General features: G+C 44.1%; 1 protein-coding gene and 2 long non-coding RNA genes across 12 annotated transcripts in view; 1 reads left to right on the top strand and 2 right to left on the bottom strand.

The window, feature by feature from the left end:
* TMCC1 (transmembrane and coiled-coil domain family 1) overlaps positions 1 to 26,120 on the top strand; it is a 111,808-nt gene that overhangs the window by 50,181 nt on the left and 35,507 nt on the right. For 2 of the 9 annotated variants that reach the window (XM_004944724.5, XM_046900219.1), the window contains one exon: positions 1,704 to 1,945. The exons of 3 other annotated variants lie outside the window; for them this stretch is intronic. In XM_004944724.5, the coding sequence (XP_004944781.1) occupies positions 1,745 to 1,945 (201 nt within the window). In that variant the 5' untranslated portion in view covers positions 1,704 to 1,744. Of the gene's footprint in view, positions 1 to 1,236; positions 1,946 to 11,375; positions 11,579 to 15,696; positions 15,882 to 26,120 lie in introns of those variants that run through there. 4 more of the 9 variants (XM_046900221.1, XM_046900217.1, XM_046900220.1 and 1 more) reach the window with 4 other exon arrangements.
* Positions 3,671 to 15,623, bottom strand: LOC107054396. Of its 2 annotated transcripts, none has more exons than XR_005839450.2 (3): positions 15,227 to 15,623; positions 5,936 to 11,964; positions 3,671 to 4,821 (listed from the first exon to the last, which is right to left on the bottom strand). It is a non-coding gene; the product is annotated as an uncharacterized LOC107054396 (long non-coding RNA). The 2 variants fall into 2 exon arrangements; XR_005839449.2 differs by having other exon boundaries at positions 3,671 to 8,489; positions 11,360 to 11,964.
* Positions 20,786 to 24,624, bottom strand: LOC121106672. Its single transcript, XR_005839451.2, has 3 exons — positions 24,491 to 24,624; positions 22,911 to 23,224; positions 20,786 to 20,919 (listed from the first exon to the last, which is right to left on the bottom strand). It is a non-coding gene; the product is annotated as an uncharacterized LOC121106672 (long non-coding RNA).

The raw sequence follows: 26,120 nt of genomic DNA, 5'->3' as shown, positions 1-26,120 counted from the left end.
GCGTCTTGGAACATCTGTTCTAACCCACTGTGCTGGGTTTCAGAAGTACAAAATTGAGAGCTCTGCAGGTGTAAGCTCAGTGCGCTGCATTGCTGCAGCTGTTTCAAAATACAAACAGGTGCTCTCAAATCCCAAACATACATTGCATTTCAAATGAAATGGTTTTTAAAGCATGGGCTGCCTTCTGCCAAGATTGAGATAGACTTCTGTGATCTGGTTTCTGCATTTTTATAGAAGCCTGAAAATGTTTTCCTGCAAGAAAACAGCCATCAGCTTCTGAGCATGTGATCTCATGGTGCTAATGTGGAACTTGGATATTGTATCCTTCCTTCCTTCCTCATTCCTTGCTGTACTTCTCCAACAGTGTGTTGTTACATAAGTTCTCAGTTGCACCGTAGTGTAACCAACTGCTTTCTGAGCTCTGCTGATGTGAGGAGGGGAGGTTGTGAGGAGGAGGTTGATGTCTCCTGGAGGAAACCTGTATGTTTTCCCTGCTGTAGAGGCTGAGCTACATGCCCTGGTGCTGCGCTCTCTGCCTGTTCAGATGGGTTCCTTCATCTTTTAAAAAGGAGTTCCTGTTTTCTCTGAGAACTATGGACAAGACCATGCCCGCTGAAACCATTTCACTTGCCTCTCCTTGCTTGACTTTCTTGTCTAGTTTCCAGTGCAATCAATAGATGCTGGCAGTAATAAGACATTTCTTACTGCTTGGAGTTAAATGGTTAACTGATTTGGAAATGTTCTGTCTTGCATTTATCAAATACTGTGGGGTTGAGCGTTCTTCAGGAAAATCAGGTAGGCAGGACAGACATTATGATTGAAACATGTTCCTTTGGTAAGGAACAAAATTAATTCTGCCAAAAAGTCTAACATGTTCTATGGAAGTGTAACTTCATGTTCTGTTAGATACTACTGTGGGCTTTGTTCTTAATAACAACAAAAAAAACCCCTTGTTTTTCCTTTCTTCCTTCCCCACTTTTGTAGACTTTTTGTTTAAAAGAAAAAAGCCTTTCTTGCTTCACTTTGTGCTATGCTTCTTCCCCTAGGCAATAAATGAATTGTATCATACAAGCTTTGGCTTCTGCACACAGCCTTACATGCAACTAAAACCAGGATTGAGGGATGCTTGGAAAACTGCTAAATTTGTTTTGTTAATGGCATGTTTTGTACATTGTTTTTTTTAACCCACTAGTTTCTGCATGGGTGTGTAATAACGGCTCTTTTGTTTAACATTAGATAAGCATGAGATCACCGTGGCACAGCTGCATGTGTAGTCACTCTTGAAGCAATTGTACACCTAATTGGCTGACAATCTTGGCATTTTTAAAACAAACACAAGCCTTTTAAAGACAGGGGACATGTTTATGTACGAATAGTCAAATTAACCTGTGGGGTGTCATCAATGGAGCCCTCTGGCAGTGAACAGTTGTGCGATGACCCTGATCCTGGAGGCAAATCCCAAGATCAAGAGACCAAAAAACAACATGAATCAGAGCAAAAATTATCCAAAATAACCCATAATGCTTTGGAGAACATTAATGTGATTGGTCAAGGCTTGAAGCACCTTTTCCAGCATCAGCGCAGGAGGTCATCAGTTTCTCCACATGATGTTCAGCAAGTTCAGGCTGATCTGGAGTCTGACATGGATTTGGAAAGCCAAAGCACCTGTGCTGAAATTGATGGTGTCTCCACCCACCCTACAGCTCTGAACCGAGTGCTTCAGCAGATCAGAGTGCCACCTAAAATGAAGAGAGGGACGAGCCTGCACAGCAGGCGGGGCAAGACGGACCCTCCCAAAGGAAGTCCGCAGATCAACAGGAGGTCTGCCCAAGATATGCAATCAGGTCGTCCCAGATCGTCGTCCACTACAGATGCTCCCACGAACTTGTCCGTGATGGAGATTGCTGCTTCTGTCTGTGTAGGTGGAGAGGAGGCCACAGCAGCAGTAAGTTACTCAGATTTACCTTTGGTATTTATCATCTCCTTGTGTGTTTCCTTAAGACTTCTGAATCTTGTTTTTAAAAGGAAGTTTCTTACAGCAAACGCTAATGCTACTGTGTTCAAAATTTTTTGTGTGTGTGATGAAGCAAAGAACTTAAAGGATGGAACTTAAAGGAAAATAACTAAAGCATTAGTTATTTTCTCACGTGGCAAGTGGCTTATTTTATTTGATTACTGAAGTAAGGACTACTTCTGCAGCATGTTAAGTTGGTCAGATGGTGCATCGCAGACAAGCAAGAAATGATGGGAAGAGCAGCAGCTAGAGTAGTCCTTGTTAGCAGCTATTTCCTGCAACAAAAACTTGTATTTACGGATATGGCTTTTTTTATTCCCTTCATATTTTATTTTGTGTTTTGTAAAAGTGAGGAATTCCAGTTTGAGCGAATGGAGCAGTAGAGCGTTTAGGTTGTTGAGAGGCTCTGCGAATGGTGGCTGCAGTAGGTAACCAAGCCGCAAGGCCAGGTTGGCTAAATTTGATTTCAATCAGCCCTACTACTATGCTGAAATGGGCCTTTGCCAAAATGACAGCCTCTGTTCTGTGACTTGTTCTTGCAAAGCTATGTGTATTGGTTTACTGATGATATCAAGTAGTAGTATTTGTCTTAATCTTTCTTCTTTCCCAGATCCATTTAATTGAAGTGCTTTCGAGATCTTCAAATTGTGGTTTATCATTGTGATCTATTAGTTGCATGAATATTCCTCTTGGAAGGAGCATTGAGGGTCTACCTTTATTTGAGATTTCTGTTCTGACAGCAATTAAAAGAATAGAAATAGTAATGTATTTGGGAAAAGTGGATGCTCTCCTAGAACTGGTTAACTTGGTTGCTGAACCATATCAAAAAGAGCTCTTGTACTAGTTTCAGGTTTATTTCCTTGCAAGCTTTTTCATTGTGATTGCATTCATGACCTTTGTTTCAGGTCAACTTTGAGGAAAGCCAATTCTCTAAGTTTGTATCCAAATCCAGCAACTTAAGTTATGAAGCATGGCAGCCTGTCTTTGGTTTGTCAGGTTAAGACCTTAGCTCATTTAAATCTGATATACTTGATTTTTAAACATAGCTTAGTTACTTACAGAGCAGTATTGCAAGAAAGTGGCAGCTGCAATGTCCTCTGCATATGTGTAGAAGAGAGGCTGTTCTGAAAGTGCTCACATTTTCCTTTTGTAGTGGCACTTGCATCTCTGTGATATCTGCGTGCCGTGTAAGAACCCTTTGTCACGAGGCTGAAGAAGGCCATGGAAATGAAGTTGATGCACTTCAGCATAGGCCCTCTTTATCTCACCATCCAAAGTGTATCTGCTGCTTTCAGATTTGCTACCTCGCCCTTAACCTGAGACGACCTCTCCCAGTGCTCTAATTTTGGGATTGCTTCCTAACATCCTGAAAAATATAGGTGGACTTTGAGATAAAATCCTAACAAACCCTTCAGGAGTGCCGAGAGCATTTGTTGATATGTCTCTGAATTTTGATGTTTTAGTAATTTTAGTATCTGTGTAGGCCCATGTAGAATGGGGGAAGAGTGAGCAGGAAATAAATAATTAAAAAAAAAAGACTTAAAATGAGAGCAAGAATGTTTTTTTTTAACAGAACCAACTAAAAGCCATGGCCAAAGCAATGGCAGTGCTCAGTCATGAGCTTTTCCTTAGTAAGTTAACAGCAAAGGCCTCTAGTCATGCAAGATTCAGTTTACTTCAGAGTTGACATGCTTGAACACAGACTCAACCTGAGACAGTACTCATTCTGATTTTGCACTTACTTACACATGTAAAATTACAAGGTAAATATCAGTCTTCATCTGGCTATTTAACAGCGTTCAATTTCAAATGCAACTGGGTTACCCAGTGCTCACCTATGTGGCATTCTGCAGTTGTGCTTCTGTGTGGTGCCATTTTTTTTTTTTAAACTAAAAGGCTATGGGGTGAATCATCTCAAATACATCATTTATCCACCCTAGTCCTGAAATTGTCTCATAACTTTACAAAAGATGGATGTGTGTGTAAGTTGTCAATCTGCATTTAACTAGCTCCAGCTATGACTGATGAAAGCTGAATAGTGTCTGGAGGAACATCTGGTTCTTGCCTAAGGATGATGATGGAAACAGATGTTCTGAAGATAGTAAAGAAAACCAAAAACTGCTGTGGATTCCAAACAGTGGCTTTCTGCAGTGTGGAAAATACCAAAACAAGCAAGAATTGGTGAAAATTGTTTTTACTTACTTACTGGCTGTAAATGACCAAGGAAACCATACTGGCAGTATGGAGCTGTGTCTGTGGTTCCTATCGTAGGCATTGGTGCCATACAACATCTCGTACCTTAGAAAGGTGCTGAAATGAAAGCCATGCCTGTTGGAGCCTGTGAGCAGTATAGAGCTTCAGAGTTGCTCGGTTTTATTTTCCATGGATGTCCATCATGAGTGTCCATGGCAGTAGAAATTTTCCAGCTGGGAGATCATCTGCTGAGTGATGCTGCTGTTTAATTTGTCAGCTTATTACATCTTTATCAATAACTAAAATCAGTGAATTATCTCTGATGAGAGCAGTTGCCTAGCCATGAAAGCATGGAAGACATTTAAAAAAAAAAAAAAACAAACAAACAAACTTGGAACCCAGTTTGCTATAGAGAATTCTATGCAGCAGCTAATTCCTGGCATCTCTAGGACTAACAGTATAAAAATATTTTCTTGTTCTTCCATGAGTGTACAAACTTCATTCAGACATGCATGGTTTTATCAGTTTTTGGTATAATCATATCATAGAATGGCTTGGAGGGGTCCTTAAAGGTCATCTAGTATTCCAGATGGGGTCTCAAGGTCAGGGAAGGACTAGAAGAAAGTGGAAATAAATGACTGGAAAGGTTTTGTGATAGACAAAATACAGTTGTGATAGGCAAACTGAAGAAATCATTGTGGGACTTAAAGTGTTCAGCAGCCCTGGAGGGTTGGTCATGCTGAAGGAAAGGTGTGCGTGTGTCAGCCCTTCGCACACCCCGACCTGCAGTGCAGCTGGCTGTGCTCAGGGCTCTTCTGAAGAAAGCCAGGTATCGGCTCAGCAAGGGCCTGTGGCTCCTGCCTCAGGAACTGTTTTTGGGCTGACTCTTTCTCTTGATTGATCTGAGCCCAGATCTGTTAACTGACAAGCCAAGCTGACCTATTGTTAACGCAATATCTGGTGTGTCTCAGACTAGAATAACTGCAATCTTAGCATGTGGCTGTGGATATTAGTCAGGAAGTGTGCTGATTCTGCTTGAAGTTACAGATTAATGGTAGATAACTCCCAGGTTAAGTGCAGAGGATGTACTACTTTAAATAATATATGAAAGCTTTTACTAATTTACTAACGTTGCAGTATAAAATTATAATGCTTTTAAAAATCAACCCCATGGAACTTTAAAATCACTGATATGGTTCCAGTAGAGTTTCTCATTTCATGATTCACTGAAATCAGGAAAGCATAGTTCAGCCAATTGTTAAATCAGTCTTATAAGAGGCATCAGAGTGTTTGGCATTTGAGAAGCTAACATAGCATTCAGTTAGTAACTTTTTGTTTAGCAACTCGTATTGCAAAACCAGTTACCACACAGTTCAAATGATGCAGTTGATAAAGGGTGTTTAGCAACTTGTATTGCAAAAGCAGTTACCACACAGTTCAGATGGGGTCAGTAAAGGGCTAGGTAACATCTGGAACTGTTGCAGTGAACTGAAATGGAGCACAGGTCGTGTTAAGCATGAACTCAGCCCTTAAACACTGTCTTTATGTTAGGAGAAATGAAGTTTTAACACAGTGTTCCATCAGGGAAACAGTGAAAGTATTTCATCCCATTGAACCTGTATTATTTCACAAAACTTATGAAATAGGAATAAGTTCTTTAAAATGCTTGTTAAATAACATTCGGCATTTATGGGGAGAGAACTCTGGACCGGTGGGTTCTGCTCTTACCTGTATCGATTGTGTATGTAGCAGATCTGTCCTTGATCTCATTTCACGTCAACTTCCTCATGACTATGCTGAGTTACCTTCTTTGTGATCTCAGTCTTTCAAAAAAATGTTTTAAAAATAAAGCACCACCAATTTCACTTTCTTGATGTTGGTGTTTGTTGGATGACAGTGAAGAAATGTGAACGTCAGCAGGCTGGCATTCTTTGCTTTGAAATTCTTTAAAATTTCAGAAGTCCAAGTGTGATCTGAAAAATACTGAGTTGCAGCATCCATCTGTTGTGAACGTATCTGTTCTGTAGGGACTGTACAACTCACAAGGACAAAGAAGCAACGTATTCAGTGAAAATACTGTGATTTAAGTGACAAAAAATGTGTAATGTGAGAATTGCAGTCAAGCAATGTTATTCTCTCTTTTTCTGCTGAATGTCTTCTGTCCTCAGCTGAATTTCCAGCACCCACTGCCTGTTGCGCTCTGTAGTCGGTGGCTGCCCTTTGTTGTGGAGCTCTTCTGCCCCAGTCAGATGCACGGTGGCAGTCTGTTCAGGGCCGCTCTGAGCCCTGCCTGTTGCCTGAGCACTCATCCCTGCACCGTGCTCGGTGCTGCTCCTCTAGCAGAAATTCCTGCTCTGCTTTCCCTTCTCTTTTTCTTTTCTTTCCAATGTTTAGATGTTGTCATCTAGAAGAACTAATGGGCGTTTTATTTTCTTGTAGTGGTTTCCTTACTGCAATGTTGCAAATTGCATATTGAAATAAGGGGCAATGCATTCTTTTGCTGCAGTATTCCGTAGCTTCGAAGTAATGCTGCATAGCGTCTGTGGTTATTAAGCCTAAAATTTGCCCATGACTGCAAAAGATTTTGGTACGTGTAAAGACAAAGTCAGTGGACATGGCTTGCTGAGAAATTAGCTTTCAATTATATTTTGTTATGTGCATGTAAAAGCTTTTGCAGGCTGCTCTGAAGTTGTCAGTGCTCATTCGCGTGGCAGGAGCTTCACCTGTTGCGAATATATTTGTGAAGCATAGATGGAGAGCAGCCCAAGTGCTTCTGCCTGGAGTTTACTACTGAAGCTTAAGAGCTGTTAAACACATTCAGACTACTTCCATACCTTCCATATTTGCAGAGTCAAGCCCAACGCTTCACGCTTCATCCTTCTGTGTGAAGTTACCCTGCACCGTGGTTTAAGTATATGCTCTCCTCTGCCTACAGAAATGGTGTTCTGAGCATAATGTTCTTGATTCATTTTGTTGTACATTTGGGCCTACCATTTTACTTAATTTTTAACACCAGGTGCTGTACCTGCGATAGTTTGGAGGAAGGGGGGGGAAAAAAAGCCAACTTACCTTCATCAGTATGGCTGTGCTAATGAGGTAAGTGGCAGAAGTTGAAAAATAAGTTTTTTTTTTTTAATGAGACGTCCATTTGTACTTAGAAACTGAGACTGTGCTGTCATGGGGCAGTTGTTAGAAGGTGAGACTCCTCAGACCTGAAGCAGATGGCAGAACCTGCATTCCTGGGCATGCTCTTCAGGGTCCTCTTGTAGGGAAGAAGTTTCTCATACCTGCCCCATACGTGTGAGTTCTGCATCAAAGTCCTTAGCAGAAAAAGAAACAAACAAAAAAAACCCCTTATCTGACATGGCAGTATTTTCTGCTATCAGCCCCGTTCCCCTAATCACTGCCTTTCGCAGCTGATATTCCTACTACAGTGTCCCTACCTCATCTCCACGTTTTCCCCCCGAACTCTTTGTTATAACTGTATGAGCTGATCTTTGTTCTTGTACTGGAAACCATTTTATAGTTTTTGTATCTGCAGTTTAAGTCCTGTGTGTCGCTCCAGATCCAGAGAACCCAAGACTTCTTGTTAGGCCTCATTCTTCCTTTCTTAGAACCTTCTCTTCCTCCAGCATGTCTGCTTTGTGCGGTGGGTCAGCTTTCATCTGCCTCCTGATGATCTGCATCTACACTTCCTTTTTTGTGCTTATAACCTCATCATGACCCCCACACTAAATATGTTTCCAGGAAGTTTAGGAGGTTAATCTCTTCAAAATATTGCTTCCTTAACCCAGGAGGGGTTTTTGTTTGGTTGCTTTGTATTGTTTATCTCCCCATGCTTTGTATTGTTTATCTCCCCATGCTTTGTATGTGGATGCTGCAAAGTTATGGAGAGAAGAGTCTTTATTTCTTGTTCGTTTTGCTAATCCCCTGAGAACAGTCAGGGCTTATATTGATGTTGTGAGCATTAACCCATGTTTGTATGGTTCTCCAGAATAACGAGTACTGGGGGGTCCAATCCTGTGTGATGCTGAAGTCCTGTGTTCCAAGTGGGAGTTAAGGACACGGTGCTTGTGGCGTAAGGGGAAGTGAATTCTGAATAATGCTCTGCATGCAGCATATTTTTAGCTCACAGTATTGTTCTCTTGTCTGTTCTCTTCAGTTTCTGTTGAAATAGAAGGGCGAAGTGCTATCCCAAAACCACAAATCAGATTTGTCCTAACACCTCATTTACATGTGTTTCCATGTGTAATAAGAAAATCCTACTTCGTGTTGTCAGGCTCTGTTTAAAAAAAAAAAAAAAGACTCACAGCATGGAAAATAATGCAGTAATTAAAGTTTTGTGGAGATACTTCCTTTGATGCTGTATTTCTAACAGTGTACATTTAAATATTTTTGCATAAAGCCTTTTTTTTTCTTTAAAAGCAGCCCACTGAGCTGTGAAATTAGGACTTTGGTGGCTTAGAAGTGGTGGTGTGAGACTTCCTGGCTTTCACGGAGCTTTTTGTGGGGTAAGGAGTTACAGGACATGAACAAGCAAAACAGTGTTAAAGTTCCAGAGCTACAGAAGTAGCAGCTGTACTTTGGTGGGAGGTTGCTCTCTGTGTTGGAACCTTACCAGCGTCAGTTCCCAAAGGTGGGCTGCAGGGAGCACGGAGCCAGGCTTTTCTGCAGTGCCCAGGAGCAAGTGTAGATGGCAGTGGGCAGAAAGTGCAGCACTGGAGGGACCCTCTAAATATGGCGGTGTGGGCAGTCCCGCCACCCACAGCGGAGGGCTCTCTCTCCTTGGGGGTCTCCAGCCTGGATGTGGGGCTGTACAGCCCTGGTGGAGGACCCTGCCTGCCTCTGCCAGTCCATGATTCTGTGGTACGGAGTTGAGACTGTCACATATTGAGATCACTGAGCTTTGGACAGATTTTAACAGAGGAAATGCTGAAGATACAAGATCAAGTACCTTAAAAAGCAGAGCAACTCAAAGTTTGTCTGTGCCAGCACTGAGCAGAGACCCCTCTGCTGAGATCCCCCAGAGCAGCTTTCTGAGGCTCTGTGCACTTCAGCTCTGCTGTGTTCTCACCCTGTTTTCATTTTCAGTGATCAGCTCTCATAAATATTTTAAGTATCTTTAGCTATTGGTTGCCAACTTAAATCTATATTCTGTTACTATCTATTTAAAAACAAAGGCTGCATGTGCTTCGGTTGTGTAACAATTGCTAATCTGTACTTTGTGGACTCCTCAGTATTTTCCTGCGGCAGTACTGACATCGTGAGCGTCACATAAAGGCTACTATCAGTAACCTGCTTTTCTTAGGTACTTTCTAATGACCCTTTCTAAATAGGCACTCTGGTGACATATTAATGGTTGCTGGGACAGCTGCCTGTAATGATGCAGCAACTTTGTGTATCATTAACACCACGTGGAAGCATTATTTGGGCTGTCTGTAAAAGACTGCTTAAGCTGTCACACATCTCACAAAATAATAAGCAGTATTCTCTGCAGCACCCAGTAACATTTGTTCTCGCATTCAATGCCTGTAGATGGTAAATGTTTCTGGAATTTTACCATAACAGATTCTACATAAAACATTTTGTAGTTTTATCCCTGAAGCACCACTTTTACATTAAAAATAATTTTTGTCATATAAACAGATGAGGTTAGTCATGAGCCCTTCTGGAAATAATATATTGATATCAACTTGCAGCACCTGCAGCCGAATCACATTAAAACAGCACAGATTGTGCGGAGTTGGCGTGGTTTGTAATGAAGAGTAGGACCTTTTCTTCACTGTGAATAGGAGCATATTGCATACTCAGCAGTGATGTACCACAGAAATCTGGGTGGGTTGGTGTGTAAGGGCATCAGGCTCACTTCAGTCTCAGGAAATCTCAAAGGTAATGCTGCAAATAGCTGGAGCTACAGCTCTGAACTTCCAGAAGACACAATTCAGTAGCTGTGTGCAGTGTGTGCTAGCACAGCTCGAGCCCCTGCCACAGTGACCACTGCTCTCCTGCTCCAGCAGAAGGGCCACAACACAGTGTTGGTGCTTTGTGCAGGGATAGGGTTGCATTGTTTGCATCTTGCAACAAGATAAGATAACAGCAGATTGTGTAGTGGTGTAATTGCAGAGTGATGGGTCAAGAGTAGGCTGAGGGTTGTTTTACAGGCACAGAAATTGATCTTCAGTTGCTTAATTGCTTTGGATGACCATGTTGTGCCAGGCACTGCCTTTCCCTGCCTGGTGGCTGTCACCTTTGTGAAGCACTGGAGTGACCTTGTGCTCAAAGTCTTCTTTATGGGCAAAGTGGAAGGGCACTGAAATACGGAAGAGCGAAGAAATTAATTTTAGTATAATTGACGTCTGAAGAGAGTAACTGTTATTAGTTCAGGTCTGTTGCAGAATATAAAAATGAGTAATGCCAGTAAAGATGTTATATGCACACTTAGTAGCTTCTGACCCTTTTCCTCAGCCCATGCTGATCGGTGCTGTGCAGCCAGGAGCATCTCGTGTGCGTTCATTGACACTGAACATGTTTGGGGACCACTGTGAGCACAGTGAGGGATGGGTGCTGTGTGCCAGCAGTGCCTGCAGTCACGAGCATGGCATGCAATCTCTTTTTCAGCATGAGCTGAAATGCACAACTAATGATGATGACTATGTTGGAAAATAGTGTCCTGTATCTGAGCGTGTGCTCTATCCAACAGCGCTCTGTGCTCTTTGTAGCTGCTGTAGTTTCTGTGGAAATAAATAGGAGATGTTACTTCTGGAGTGCCCCAATTTCTGTCAGCACTGAAGGTGTGCAGGACAGATGCCCTCACCAGAGCAGAACGATGTCCAGTGAGGTGGGCAAGGAGGTTTGAATTAGCAGTGTTTGTGAGTGAAGCAAAGAAATTTTAATTGGAGAAGCTGCATCCGTTGACCTGGAATGCCATAACAGTGAGAAGAGCGAAGCAGGTTCCTATTTTCTGTCAGTTGTTAATTTTTTCTGTACTTTTGGTTATTTCTGTGTTGCTATTTGACACTTATTAGATGAGGATGACATCTTTATGTCAGAATTTTTTAGTGATCTTCATATGTGGAAAGGTTTAACAGGAAACAGTACTTCAGATGATTTGGTACAGATGTGGATGAGTAATTACTGACAGTGCCTCCGTACCTTTTTCTGTATGCAGGACAAGTGTCCTTCCTGCAGTCTCAGTCGGTAGAGGGAGCTCTGGCTTCTCAGAACACCTGTATGCAAACGGTTCACTTCATCCTGAAAATGCATTGGTTCGTGCTATTGAATTGGCTTTCAGAAATACGGGATGCTGTCCTCGCAGTGACTGAGAGAGAATCATCCTCACACAGCAGTGAAACTGAGTATTTTCTGCAAAATGTAGGTAATGCAAAAGAAGCTTACTTAAAAAAAAAAAAATGCATAAATTTAAGCACCTTTCTTGAATCTGGTTTTGTTTTTCTGAAGCAACTTATGCACCACTGTGTGCAGAAAACCACAGACTGACAGGAACAGATTTAGAATGCAAAAGTGTCTTTAAAATTATTTTATTTAGAAATATTTATAAACAGAAAGGGATGATCCTGAGAATGTGTTCTTCTAAATATGTGACATTCCTATCTCCCAAAATGTTCTGGGTGAAGAGGATTTCCTATGCTGGCTCCTCCATCTGGTCCGTCCTTGCAGGCCATCAGTCAGGTGCCTCCCTGTTTGCTTTATGTTTATGAAGTACTGTTGTATTTCTATCTATGACGTTTCTGCTAACCCTACAAAATGCAAAAATTAAAGAGAATGTACTGAAAACTATTAATTTGATGTGTATGTTAGATGTTGTAGGTGTTGTAGGGGATCTCAATGAGAGGCATATTTAAAAAGTAACTGAGCATCTAAAAACAATGGTTACAGGATATTTTGTGCTATAAACAATTTCACTGTGATTGTGCTGTATGTTCTTACGAAGGGATGTCAGGCAGATGTGTTCATTCTTAGGTCAAGTTCACTTTGAATTTGAAAATCAGTTTTGGTGGCTTTTCCTAACAGCCAATTTTTTTCTTTTGAGAATTTTTGAACAAAATGGTTATACACAGTGGGAGAACGGGGTCTGCAAAAAAGGCTGTGTAGAAATCAGAACTACATACAGAAAAGGCTGCTATTCTTCTGGGAGGCAGCGAGGGGTTCCAGCAGTGCTGAACTGCATTTCAGGCTCATCTCCACGATCACCAGGAAATGGTTCAGGCAGCACACATGGGACCGTATGGTGCTGCTGGAAATGCATCCCAGCTTCGTGCAAGCTAAAGGGCTGGGCTATAGTCTCCAGTGCTTCAGGACCTGTCTTTTAAATGAGTGTATTTACATTTAGACAGGCAGGTGCTGCCTGCTTATTTGTCTGGCTATGAAATGAAGAGATTTTGTCCCCATGGAAAGCAGTGCATGGGACTGGCTGCCACCTGGCTGATGTCCTTAGGTACCACGCCTCGCTGCTGTTGGATTCTGGCTTGGGGGGCAGCAGGCTGGGGAGCAGTGGCTGAAGGTCTGCAGACTGGGGGCAATGGGTCGGCCCCAGAAGGCAGCGGCAAAGCTGCCACGAAGGGCTCTGAGTGCTGCGGGGAGCTCACTGGGAGCGCTGAGCTGGAAGGCTGCTGTCCTTCACAAGGAGGAGCAGTGTTGTGTCTGCCACAGGGTGGGGATGTCAGCAGACTTGTCTAGCCCCTAGAAATTATAATCAGAGACTATTCGAGGAAACAGATCTGGTAGTGCACACAGAGGTGCGGGGGATGTGAGGCATTGGGCTTAGCCCCATAAATGTTGCGGGACCTGGCCATGGCAGTGCTCACTATGTGTGTATGAGTGTTTGACCACTTCATTGCACGGGACTCCTTTTCATAGTCTGAAATCCTTCTGCTGTTTCTGTAATTTTTTTATATCTCACATCACTAGAGGATAAGATTATCTTGACCTCTCCTTATACTGTCACCTGTTTCGTGCAGACAGCCTGAAGTATTTGTGCTGCTGACCTGGCCACAGCCTTGTCTTACGTTTTCCATAGCTGACTTCCACCTGCAGCATTCCTGTGACAAGAAGTGTGCACTGAGCTGTTGGCTTTGTAGTGGGAGTGCTCTGAGCTTACAGCTGAGGCATTGCTCTGCACTCCTGCACCATACGAATCAATGCATGGAAACACAATGTGAATGGAAGGTGTTTAATTAGCTCACAGCAGTTTCTCTTGTAATCCCAGTGTCCATGCAACATTTTGTTCACTTGGTGTGAGCTCTGAAATCTTGCCTATAGGGCAGGAGGTTCCTGCAAGCCATGGGGTGCTGAGGTTCAGTGGAGCAGCCCCGAGCAGAGCAGCTGTTCAGGCAGCGCTGCCGTGAGGTCACTGCCGGTGCTCCTGCAAGGGTTGGTGGGATGGCACGCGCTTTGCTATTATGCTGGTGTCAGCAAGGCTCTTAACAAGGTCGTGAATTCTACTGCAAGTCTGCTGGCCTTGTGTCAACTGTCTGGGGGGAGTACACCCACCTGTGGAAATCTTACTGGAGCAGTCTTTGGTTAGCGTGGAAGTGCTGGTACTAAAAATTAACTTTTTCATCATTAATCTAAGCTTCAATCAAAGCAAATGATTTTAACAAAATGTCACAAGTTATAACTAAAAAGGGAAGGAGTGATGTGAAAAAGGGTTGATTTATTCAGGAGTGTGAAGCTTTTGGAAGCTGTAAAACCACAATGACCATGCAGTGGGTAGAAGTGGATTTGAACTGTGGGGCTATCACGTTTGGTTATTATGTTGATAAATGACACTGGAGAGTTTGTTTACATACCGTAAATATAACATCATGCCTGACTTTTTCCACTTTCCAAGTACCAAGTGTGTCTTTAAGAACACACACAAAAAAAGAAGTTCAACCATGGGAGGAGGGTGTTGTCACAGGAATGTTGGTAAGCAGGGTGGAAGAACAGCCCTGATTTCCTGCAATAAGCATGTGTCAGGTTTCTGGACACAGAGACTGTTCAGTTACAGATGCCCTGTGCTAAGAATTAAATGATGTGCAGCAGGCTTCTGTGCAGAGCTTCTGGTGTTCCGTTCCCGGCAGCATTTGCTGTCAGCTTTATGTGATTGTAATAAAATCAGGGCCTGGTAACTGGGTGATGCACTGTGTATTTCCAGGAAGAGAGAACTCTCTGAAAAGGACCTGATGTTATGGGAGGGGGCACTTTGTCTGTACAGAACACGTTTCTGCATTGTGAAACCTCCGAGTTAGTAATGACAGGGAAGAGTACAACCAAGTCATGCTCCAATACAACAACTAGGGTTCTCAGTGCTCAGGTATTCATCTTTAGATGTTAATTTTGGATGGCGGTTACAAAGTAAACACCTCTGTTTAATCTTTTTCTAACCCTCCCTGTGAGTTCTATATAGAGAACCACGCTGACCCTTCTCATAACCCTTCCCCGCCCGACTCTCCTCTGCCTCTACCCTCCAGGCCAACTGTTGATGTTAAAAATAGACTACAAACATTTTTCCTTAATAAGGCAAATATGCTGGCCTAAATCACCCCTGTTCTTCTGCACAGCTATGCAGCCACACATGAGAGCAAAGCGTCCTTTCCCAGTACATACTGCAGAGAGTAATTTTGTGTGAACTCTGTGTGTGACTTCCTCCAACTGACAGGCATGGCATAGGGTCCCAGTCCCTTGATCCAGTGTAGCTGGAGCACGGTAGGGGATCCTTGTGGTTTCCTTCCTATTGAAGCTAGGGTCTGAGCAGCGCAGTGCTGAATGATCCCTCTCTACCTGATACAGCCCAAACTCAGCTGGGACATGCTCACATCCCAGGTATTGGGAGCCATTTTTGACTCCAGTAATTTTGATTGTAGTCTAGAGTTATTCAAAAGATAACTTTGTGCAAGTCTGCACAATGAAGGGATTGATGCTATAGCCATTTAAATGTAATGATAAAAGGAGCCCCCCCCTTCTGCGTTCATGTTGCAATTCTGTGTCTGCATTTGAGTTATATTGAAAGAATTGTACCTGATATGTAAGTTTTCAGAGGGAACGGCGAGGATACAGTCAGATGTTGTCATGTAGTAGCGGATAGCAGGTTAGCGGTAGCGCAGGGCCGGGGCTTCGTCCTCCTGCAGCCCCGAGTGGCTCAGGCCGCGTCCCACGCGCTGCGGAGCACTGCCACACGGCGATGATTCTGCGCAGCCGCACTCGTAACGCTCCGCTCCCCGGGTCTGGGGCCGCCCCTCCGTTCCGGGACAGCGCTGCGGGGCCGCGGTCGGCAGAGTCCCGCGGTCGGACCCACTGCGGAGCTCGGGGTCACTGCGTCGCTCGGGGCCGCTCCTGCGGACGGGCTCGGGGCGGCGGTGCTGCGAAGCGACGTGTCCGCGTTCCGGCTGCGGGCTGCCGGCAATCCGCCGCGGGCGGGGCGGGGCCGGGGCGCGTGGGCGGGGCCGCCTCCAGTGCAGGCGCGGAGCGGTGCGGGCGCGCCGCGCCCCGCCCTCCTCGGGGGCTGCCGGCGATGGAGCTCCCCGACCGCTGAGGGCGGGGGTGCCCGGGCCCGGCTCCCGCTCTCTGGGGTGTCGGGGGCTGCGGGCACCGCTCTCCTGTCGCGCGCCTACTGCGGAGCGGTCCGGACCGGACCATGGTGCAGCGCTTTAGCCTCCGGCGGCAGCTCTCCAAGGTGGGTCCCGGCCGCTCTCGCGAGTCAATCGCCGCGGGGGGTGGGGGCACCGCTGCCTTTTGTTCCCCGCACGCAGACACAAAGGTTGGGTGGGACCTTAGGCAGCTCCCGGCGCGAGGCTCGCGGGTGCGGTGCTGTAGGGCTCGGGGGAGGCTGCCGCTTCCTTGCCTATATTGTCTTTGGGCTGGAGAAAGGGGATGTACGAAAAGGTGGTGTGTAATTAGCAGTTGTGCTAAACGCGTGGTGAACGACAGCTGCTGGGGCCGCTCCTCAGGCGCGTGCTGGATGCTGCCGGCAGCGCAGGGCTGGAAGGGCCGTCCCGCAGCACACCTGCGGGAGCGGGGCGGGGGCAGAGCGGCTCCGCTCTGCTGCTGGGCAGCGCCGAGAACAAAGGCGGTGCTCCGAACGTCTCAGAGAGCAGTTACCGCATGCAGCCGTGCAGTTCTGTCACTGGATCGATTCAGAGCGTTTAGTTGGGAAAACTGTCAGTCAGTGAAGAAAACGAGGCTGTGCGCTGCCCAGGGGGGATCCCACCCTGCAGAGCCCCCGCACGGCCCTGCTCCCAGCCCGGCTGCTCAGCCCCGTGCTGCCCTGTGTGTGAATTGTGGTGCTGGCTGCACTCCGAAGTGCCAGGCTGCTTTGATGTTATGTTGGAACCTTCCCCCCCCCCACAATACGTGTTTTAAAATGCATTTGTCAAAAACTTGAAGTGCTGTTATTGGCATTTGAAATAGGAAAAAAATGCACACCCTCCAGACTGCCTTGGGAGCAGATATGGTTCTGCAGCAAGTCCATACCGTATTTATTATACCTTCTCATCTTGGAGAAATGGAACAGAACAGTTTCAAAGTGGCATGGAAAGGGTAACTCACTTCTTTGAGTGGTTTCCCTTGTCCATGTCAGGAGCTGTGCCTGCAGGCAGAGTTGTATCCCTTCCGAGGAGAAGGTCTGGTCAGCAATGGCCTGCCTGCACACTCCTGCTTACGTGGAGCATCTCAAATACTTTTAATTGAACTCCTTTGGGTAGCTCCATTTTAACTCTGTGTTGTCGGAGGCAGGTGGTGGGATTTGGGAAGATGTTTACATGGGTTTTTACTATAGGAGAACTATTTCTGATTTGTAGTTTGCTCTCCTTGTTGTATATTGCACCGAATTTGCTCTGGTTGTGCCGAGCCTCCTTTAAGCCTACTAAGCTTGACATGTAAATGATGCACAGATTCTGAAGTATAATGAACCGGAGAAGAATCAAAACTCAGATTTGCTTTTCTGGCGAAGGGAATTGTGCAACGATTCACTTGATGTGAGTTGTGCTCAATCTTCGTACTTATTTAGCAAAACAAAAAGCATGGTGTATGAAGAAACAGTCAAAACAGATTATTTATCCAGATCTGTCGGTGGGGTGAGAACTGTGTCCTCTTGCCTTCTCGGTTATTCAGGATGGGAATAGGAAGGTTAGTTTGTTCTTGAGGCTTTGGGAAGAGGTAGCAAATGGCATTTAAAGCATTCTGCTGTCTCTTGCTGTGAAACATAAGAAAAGATGGAGAATTTTGCTTATCAGTTTATCAGCCAAATATAGTGATTGTTGGACCACCTAACACCTGATGTGAAAATCTTGAACTCCTCCTTGGTTGCTTACTTACATTTTGAAGTTGACAAATGTCTGTATGAAAGTTGGAGCACCTGCTGCTGAGTAGTACATCATTAAATGGTGCACGTGAGTAATGCAGCTGCAAAGTAAAGTCAGAATTCTAGCTTCTAGCAGTCTTTAATGATGGAGGTTTCAAATGAAACGTGACTATGCAGATCTGAGAGCTACAAGCTGAAAAGTGCTGCTACTGCTCAGCACAAAACTTCAGCTATTGAAGGGTAGAACTTCACACAGGAGAGGTGTAGGGCTCGGTGATATGAAGTTTGGCCTCAGATAGCTGGTTTCACTTTTCAGAATGACTGTTTGCACCACAGGGCTTTGACCGAATCCTGTAAGCTCTCCGAGCCTCTGTCTTCCTTCTGTGAGTGGGGTTTATGCCTTTCTCTTATTTGTGGAATGGCTGTCAATTTTTGAAGTGCTGTTCTGGGGAGAGCTGCATGAGTGTTTAACCTTACACTGACTTCGGGAATGTTTGCATGTGAGAATCTGTAGATATCAGCAATTTCAGAAAGTTTACCACAGACCCATCTTCAAGTGTTACTTCTTATTTCATATAGGCTAAGTCTGCATTTGGTGTTTGTGTGTGACTGCATGGTTTCTGTGTTAGTTTGCCAGCTTAAACACCCGTAACTGTTAAAAGCCAAGAGCCAGCAATTGCTGCACCTTTATTGCTAAGATTTAAGGCAAAATACTTGCTGGCTTTCAGCACGGTTCAACAAAGATTTTTCTCAGTCCAAACTAAGATTGTTCATTCTGTCTTTATTTATTTATTTATTTATTTATTTTCTGTTTTATTTCTTCACCCTCGGTGTCAGAAGTGTTTTCCAAGTGTTTTGGTTCTACTCTCTGTTCTGTACTGTTGGAAACCCTTGGAGGTCCTCTGGCTGCTGTTACTCAAACCCTCAAGAAGGACCACTGCTGTGTTATGGTTTAGCTGGGGGATTCCTTCGCTCTTGGAATGACTGTACAAAATTGTATGCAGCTTTCACTAAGCTGATTTTGTTCTGGATGTTTGAACTGAGTTTATGGAAGTAAAATAATGCAAATAAAGCTTCTTCAAATACAGTTCAATCTTCTAAGTTAAAATGCTTACCCTTACTTTTAAAGGCCTGCTTTCCCAGGAAAGCTTTGAGGGTGAGCCAGATCAGAGCTTCACCCAGATGTGAAAGCACTGGCACAGACCAGGTTCAATTTAAAGGAGGAGAAGGACGAAAGAAAAAGGTATATTTTGTGAGCTGCAATGATATTTAATTCATTTACTTGCATGATAATGTTTAAAAGCCGTAGACTGAACTCTTTTGCTCTTGGTAAACAGGCTTATTGCGTGTACTGTCTGTACTGTGTGTTTGCAGTAGTGTGGATTGAGTTTGTTTATGAGAGAGGAACTTCAGAGGGTTGTGCCAGAATAAGTGTGGGTGCTCTTACTTGAGCTACAGATTGTTCACTTGAATCCCTGAAGGAAGTCCCATCAGGTTCTCCAAGGCTGGGGTGTTTGAGCTGGCAGTTCTCTGGTGTGCTGCATGTCTGTCCCTGATGTACCGCGCCGTAACCGCTGTGAGCACTGCCCTGTGCCTGGCGGGGATTCGCTTCTCGTTGTCGGTGCCAGGGCAGGCATTCGGAAATGTCTCGATGCTCCCAGTGGAAAGGCCGGTTGGCTCGTGGTGGCTGCTCTGACTGCCCTCGTGTAGACAGGCCAGTTGGAGGATGCCTGTGCATTACTCACCGCATTATTTAGCCTTGAATCTGCTCCCATGCATGTGCTCCTTAAGATTTACTGGACAGAACGCTTGACTGAACAAAGCTGAAAGGCCATGGGATGTAAATAGATCTCCAAGCGCTGCTGGCCGTGGGGGTGTGGAAAGAGTATTGGCAACAACAAGAAATAGCCATGAACGTTTCTGGGTGAAATGGGGCCCTCAAGGAGAGAATGAACTTCCACTGCATCATCTTGTTCCTAGAAACGTGTGGGGAGATGTTGCAAAGCTTACTTGCATCTTAGAAAAGGAAAATGAGCTTCAGGCCTTCTGCTTAAGGAAGCAGGGGTAACAGGTTTCATGAGGTGGTTGTCCAGGCTCAGTGTGACGGCACTGCTGCAGAGTTCACAAGGCTAAAATAAACCAGACTTGAAGTGTTTTCCCACATCCTGATGTTGATAATCAACAGGGGTTGTAAGCCTATATCTGCAGAGATGTTAGAGGTAGGAATAGAGCTTTCCCTTCATGAAGGAAGTATTAAAATAATCCAGAGAATTACCAAAATACATACCAACCATGTCTGGTAAATTGCATGTGATGGCTTATTGCCAAATATGCTTACAGTGTTAAAGGATGTAAATGCAGTCTGCGGATGGGATGCAGCTTACATAAATGCATAGTTCCTTTTAATAATGAAATTCCACAGCTTTTGGCTGTCTGTCTGCTTTGCAGGAATATAATCATACTTTCTGATGGGTGCTTACATGGAACTGGGTAGCAATAACAACGGGAATTTCCTACCAACAGTGGTCAAAGGAAGCACTAAAAGTATTGGCATCTTTATTCTGAACAAGTTACCGTTAGGGGTCCTCGGGAGGATTGGAAGCTGTAGTGTTTGCCTGTGACTCCTGAGTTTCCCATGTTAAACCATTTGACTGCTTACTTAGCTGGAGTTTCTTCAGAGGCAGAGAATGGTTTGCTCTCATTTTGTAGATCTTTCCATTTTGCATGTGGCAGTCAATGATAAATGTCCATAAAATGGTCCTTTTCAGAAAGGACAAAAGCTTTTGTCACTGGAAGAATGTCTTAGATACTGGGGCAAAGTGTAATAGTTGGAGCAAGGCTGCCATGTGCACTGCACCTCGCTGGGCTGGGGTCTGCTGGCAGGTGTCTGTGTGTGGGTAGGGCAGGCGGGGTGACGGCAGCACTGCATGCCAGGCCTGTGCCTGGCTTGTGCCACACTGTGGGTAACGCTGTGCACCACAGCTTGTGCCTGGCCTGGTCTGTGCCGCACCGCGGGACACGCAGGACACAAAGAGGCCGGTTGCTGGACGTGATTGCCTGCAGGCCCAACTCTGCAAGGCACAGCTGCAAGCAAACATGGTCTGTCCTCTGTCTGTGCACTGATTGTACAGAGAGAAAGCGGACAGCCCGTGCTTGCTGTTCTGCACAGGAAGGAAAATTCAGGGAGGGGGAATAAGAAAATAGTTTGGTAAAGAAGCCAGAAGGGGCCTAGCAGAAATACAACGTGGATAGACATTATGTAGTCACGTATACTGTTTGCCAATGGAAATTAACTACTGAAATCTATTGAGCAAACTGGAACTGCCATAGGGTTGTTGCTGCTTTTCTGCCTTTCTTCCAAATGGTGTCCAGCTAAGAAGCTCCATATTGGCTGTAACTTGTTTTCCTGGTCCTGTGGAACCGCAAGCGAGCATGATTATGACTCAGACATAGGCTAATGGAGGTTTTGTATTCATAACATTTAGACAGATATCTAGCCCCCTCTCAGTTTCCAAGGGTGAAGAGAAATGTAATTATTGTCATTTTGTGTTAAAATGCCTTTGCTCAGCAATGCCTTGACTGTTAAACATGAGTTCTCCAATGTTCTTTGCCTGTATCCTCTTTGCCATGTGGCTTCTGAAGGAGTCTCCTCTTTGAAGACAGTATGCATGCTAAGTGACTTTGGAATGACTGCAATCCAGGAACAGGCAAATCCACTTCAATACCACAGTTACTGTTAATGCAGCCAATGGAAACAGTCTGGAGCTTTGAAACAGAAGGGTCTTAGATGGGTCATACATGACACCTATCTGCAGTGTGGGAGTATGGTAACCTTCAGATACAGGGATTTTTTCTTCTTTTTAGCCTTTAGCCTACAAATAATGTAAAAGAATTTTTTAGCAGGGGAAAATGAGGCTGTGGCATCCACCTGTACACTGAAAGCTGCACTTTGTGTTTGACCTTTCGAAAAATGTCTTGTAGCATTATTGTATCTTATTATCAGGTAAGGTTGGTGGTTTTCTTCCTGCTCTGCAGTATGTCTCACTCACTGTTTTTCCATCCCTATCCCTCTGTCTGTCTGTTGAAAGTGATTAAACATGTTTAAAAACAAAAAACAAACAAAAAAAAAGAACCATAATTGAAAGGGGAGTAATAATAATGGGCTTAAGATTTTAAATCACATTGATTTTTAACATAACTAAATGCATGCTTAAGTCTGTTTTTAATGAATCTCGACACTCAGAATAGCAAAATATAAGTTTCAAGGAGCATCCTCTCCATGTTTTGGTATCACAACCCTTTGATTGTTGGAAGCAATGTGGGACCACGGCACCGAGATAAGCTATTGTAATTTGAAAGTAACAAATATGTATATTTAGCATTGCTATCAAAATTCCCTGAGCTTTTCTACCCACCAAAAAAAAAAAAAAAGATAGGATATTAAACAGTCTAGCATGTGACAAGCAAAAAGAGTTGATGAATGGACTGACAAACACTTGCTTTGTACTGAGATCTGTTCCATACCAAGCAAAGTCAAGATGCGCTAATATTGGGGCAGTTTTGACTAAAGCAATAGTTTGTCTTCATCATACCATGTAGAAGATGTTATAAAAATTTGTGCTCGATATTCATGAAAATTTGGCATGCACTGCACTTCACTGATGTTTACATACACAAAAAATATGGTCCTCTCTACAGTGAGATTCTACAGTGTTAGATTAGCCAAACCCAGCAAGAGCACCGCAGCTCCCCTAAAATGGTAAGTGATGCAAAGTGATTGTGTGTGTAGGAGATTCTGTCTTTCATGTATCTGAAACATTTAACCTAAGATTACAGGCGTTCAGAGCTTCTTATTTCCTTAGTGAGTGTGGAACTCAGTATTGCTGCTCAGACATGTAGAGAAGGGAACTTACTCCAGATGTCACTGGAGAGCCCTTAGTTAAACTTTGAAATTGTATTATTTCAGGATCTTTTTGTCAGACAAAATAAATATGCCTTGAGTAAGAGTGGGAAAGCCAAGGGACAGCTGCTTGCAGGCAGCCCAGCCCTGCCTTTCTGCTGCTGTGATGGGATCGTACTACAAATAGTTTTCTGCAGTGTTTGGTTCTCTGCTGTCTTAAGAAATGCTCTCAGCCGGCATGGATTTGCACCTGAAGAACATGCTCTAACTGTCATGAAGTTGCTGTTTGTGACTGTTTTCTTGGAATGGGTCAACCACTGCTCGTGCTGCTGCTGTCCTACTGCACCTCAGCTTTACTGACTGCAGAGAGCTATGGCAATTTCCTCATCAGCTCAGCTGATATCTTATGTCCTGCTTCACTCACAAACAAACATTGGATGAATGGGTGAAGAGAGACTAAATAAGGATTCTTAACTATCCACCACGACAGCGCGCTTTCATACCTTTTGCACAGTCTCCTTCCCTCCTCTGGCTGTGTTTTGGGATTTTTCTCTAAGGCTGTTGATCATGGCTGCCTTCCAGAGGAGCACTGACTGATTAGCATGGTAATGTGTTTTGGAGAGATTTATTTCCTTTTCCTTGTTGTCTCCACCCCAGAAGCTCACTGTGCCTTGTCTGTCCCATAGCGGTATTTTGTGGCACTATTACTTTCACAGTGGTGTTTGGTTACGCATTCCAGATAGAGCCTCATGCCACTTGGACAGGTATTTCATCTTCCAGTTCTGTTGTTTTCCTATTTGACAATAATGAAACTTATCTAAAATGTTTAAAGAGAGAGATTTTACAATTAGAAACTTCAAAATTAGGATCATTAACAATCTGAGAACGTTATGTTCTTCTCTTCTGGTCTGAGCAGAGCAGACTTGCATCTAGTTGTGTTTGTCATCAGTATAATCTATTCAGGGAAAGATTTGGAACTCTGCTATAGTAACTTGGGAAAACTTACTAATGTGGCATTTAATTAACAAACAAACACACACATATTCATATGCTCTGTTGGATGGCACTGTGTGCTGCCTCCAGCCCATGCCCGGTTCTGTTCTGCATGCTGCAGCCCTGTGTGGAAGGCAGGAGCCCATGCAGCCTTGCCCTGGTCAGAGTGCTTCACACGAGGGAGGGAGATGATTATATCCATTTTGAGGTGTGAAGTTGGATATGAAAATTTGAAATGAAAATTTGACTTTAAAGTAATTTATTCTTTATTCTGCTGTGTTTACATGTAGTTATTAGGATTAGATGTGCTGCCGTTCTCCTGAGCAGAGCTCTGCCATTGCTTAGCTGACGGCTGAACTGCCAGCTGGCAGGCTGCTTGGTTGGTTTTGTTTTTAAACTTTCTGTGTAAGCTAGGTTAAAATGTATATGATACGTATATAGGTGAAAATAGAGTAATGGGGTACGTTTTAATGCTGCTTTAGGTGGTTTTAACTAAAGAAGCTTCCACACTGAGTTACTATGGACAGTTTGTAAGTCCTCTTTTGCTGACATTGACTGTGTGTGACCGTGTTGTTGTTCTGTTGCTGGTATAACTCGCCCTGCAGTCTGGATGCTCTGGAGCTGGGATCAGGTTCTCGCTGACAGCTGTTTGGCATTGGGTTACCAAAGGGCCCTCATGTCCCAGGCACGGGGAGGCTCTCCGTGCTGGTGCCGTGGGCAGGGCAGCCCCAGCTGGTGCTTGGATGCAAAGCCCCAGCTGCTGGCTTTGTTGAGGGAAACCCCTCCTGTTGCACTGAAAATGCACGGTTAAGGAGCCTGGGGGAAAGTGAGGGGAAGAGATGCCCGAAGTGCCAGCTCAGCCACGCTCCCACAGCCCGGGCTGGAAACCAAGAAGTCAGGCATGTGATGAACAATCAGTGAAATTTGTGCAGCTTTGCATTACTCGGACTTAACATGGTTTTATTTTGCTGGCGCAGGTGCATTAAACCTGACCGTTAGCCTGTTCCATAGTTTCCACATACCATTCTTGTATTTCATCTGATGCACAGTGCTGGTGGTACACATTGCTCGAGGGCCACCCAGCTCTTACCTGCTTGTAGTAGTGTTATTTTCAAGATGCTTTGTTGATCTGGCCTTCTAAAATATGACTTTGGTCTTTTTTGAATTGTTTATTAATGTTGTGTAATTAATAGTTTTAGCAAGGTAAAGAGGAATTTTATGAGGGCTGCTCCAAAAATAATGCCTCCTATGTTTTAATGTTGGGCCACAAAGTCAGAGGCTGTTGCTGGTGGGATGGCAGTAGAGGTGGAACTTCCCCAACATTCTGTTACGTTTTGTTGCCTTGTGATACATAGCAGCAGAGGGGCACTCTGATGGAATGGCAGACCAGCAGCAGCAGGCTGTGATTCTGCGCTTCCCACCTGAGCAGTCATTTAATGTCCCCTCCAGAGACAGGGTAGCAATACAGATGAGGAGGTGGTATCTGTTCTCTACAACTGAAATGTTTCCGTACAGTTGAATGTCATAAGCTACTCCACAAGGAGCTGATTTATATATATGTCCTCTAATCTGACGTCAGTTTACAACAGTTTGGTAAGACTGCTTCCTTCACGGTAGATTATATTGTTTAGCCATTATTTTTGAAAGGTCTGTATAATTCCTCCTTGACAGATGATGATCTGATGTCTGATTTCATTTGACAATAGATCCAAAATCATGTATACTGAAGAGTTTAAAAAGCATTCCAAAGGATATGGAATCACAGAATCATGAAATTGGAAGGGACCACTGAAATACCCCTGGTTGTGTGGTCCAATCCCTGTGCTCAAAGCCAGAGCAGCTCACCAGGCTGCCTGGACATTGTCCAGCTGGGTCTGAATGGCTCCAGGAATGGAGTTTCTGCAGCCTCTCCAGAATCTGCTGCAGTGTTTGGTAATTGCTACAGTTATTTTTAAAAAATATATATGTATATGTTTTTGTTTGTATGTGTGTTTGTTTGCTTTTTATTTTCAGTGCATTTCCTATGCATCCTTCATAACTCCACAGTGAACAGCTTTGGCACAGATAAATCTTTTAAAATACTTGCTCTCATTTCAGGACTTAAATTTTGTTTGAAAATTGCAGTTGATTTAATGCTGTGGCTCACAGATCCTACTGAACTGAGAGAATTTGAGGAAGAGAATTCTGGTTATGAATGGGTTTTAAGGAAGATGCAGAGCCCTTCATGCCCTCATATACTGAAAAACATGACTGAGATGGGAGAGGAGTAGGAGCAGATGTTTACAGTGCAGCAGTGCGTGGCTGTTTGTAGTGCTCCTTGTAGAAATCTGCAATGAAAGAGAACAGCCACTCAGTATTTCATGTATGTTTTGGTTAATATGCAAAAGAAGGCAGTTTTTCTGCAGTTTGCCTCAATAATGATTAAAAGCTAGGAAGATTTGAAAAGAAAAACTCATCTTGATTCTCTAAAAGAGAAGCACTGTGCACAGTGTGCAGGGTCTGTGTGACTGCAGACGATGCCTTTTGCATGGAGCTCTTACCCGTGGGTGTGCTTTGCTTTCATTGTGTACCATCTCCTTGCTGTCGTTTGGTCATGTTTCAGGTTACTGAGGATTGCCTCTCTAGAATTTCTTTTGCTTCCTTCAGAGTAAACCCGATTTCTAGATGAAACCACTGCTCTGTCTCAGGGGGTAGTTACGTGAGTGATTAAGTAGCTCATG

Source organism: Gallus gallus, chromosome 12 (genome assembly GCF_016699485.2).
Source record: "Gallus gallus isolate bGalGal1 chromosome 12, bGalGal1.mat.broiler.GRCg7b, whole genome shotgun sequence".
NCBI classification, from domain to species: domain Eukaryota; kingdom Metazoa; phylum Chordata; class Aves; order Galliformes; family Phasianidae; genus Gallus; species Gallus gallus.
Note: the sequence above shows the minus strand (reverse complement) of the source record. Positions and strands in the feature narration are given on the sequence as shown.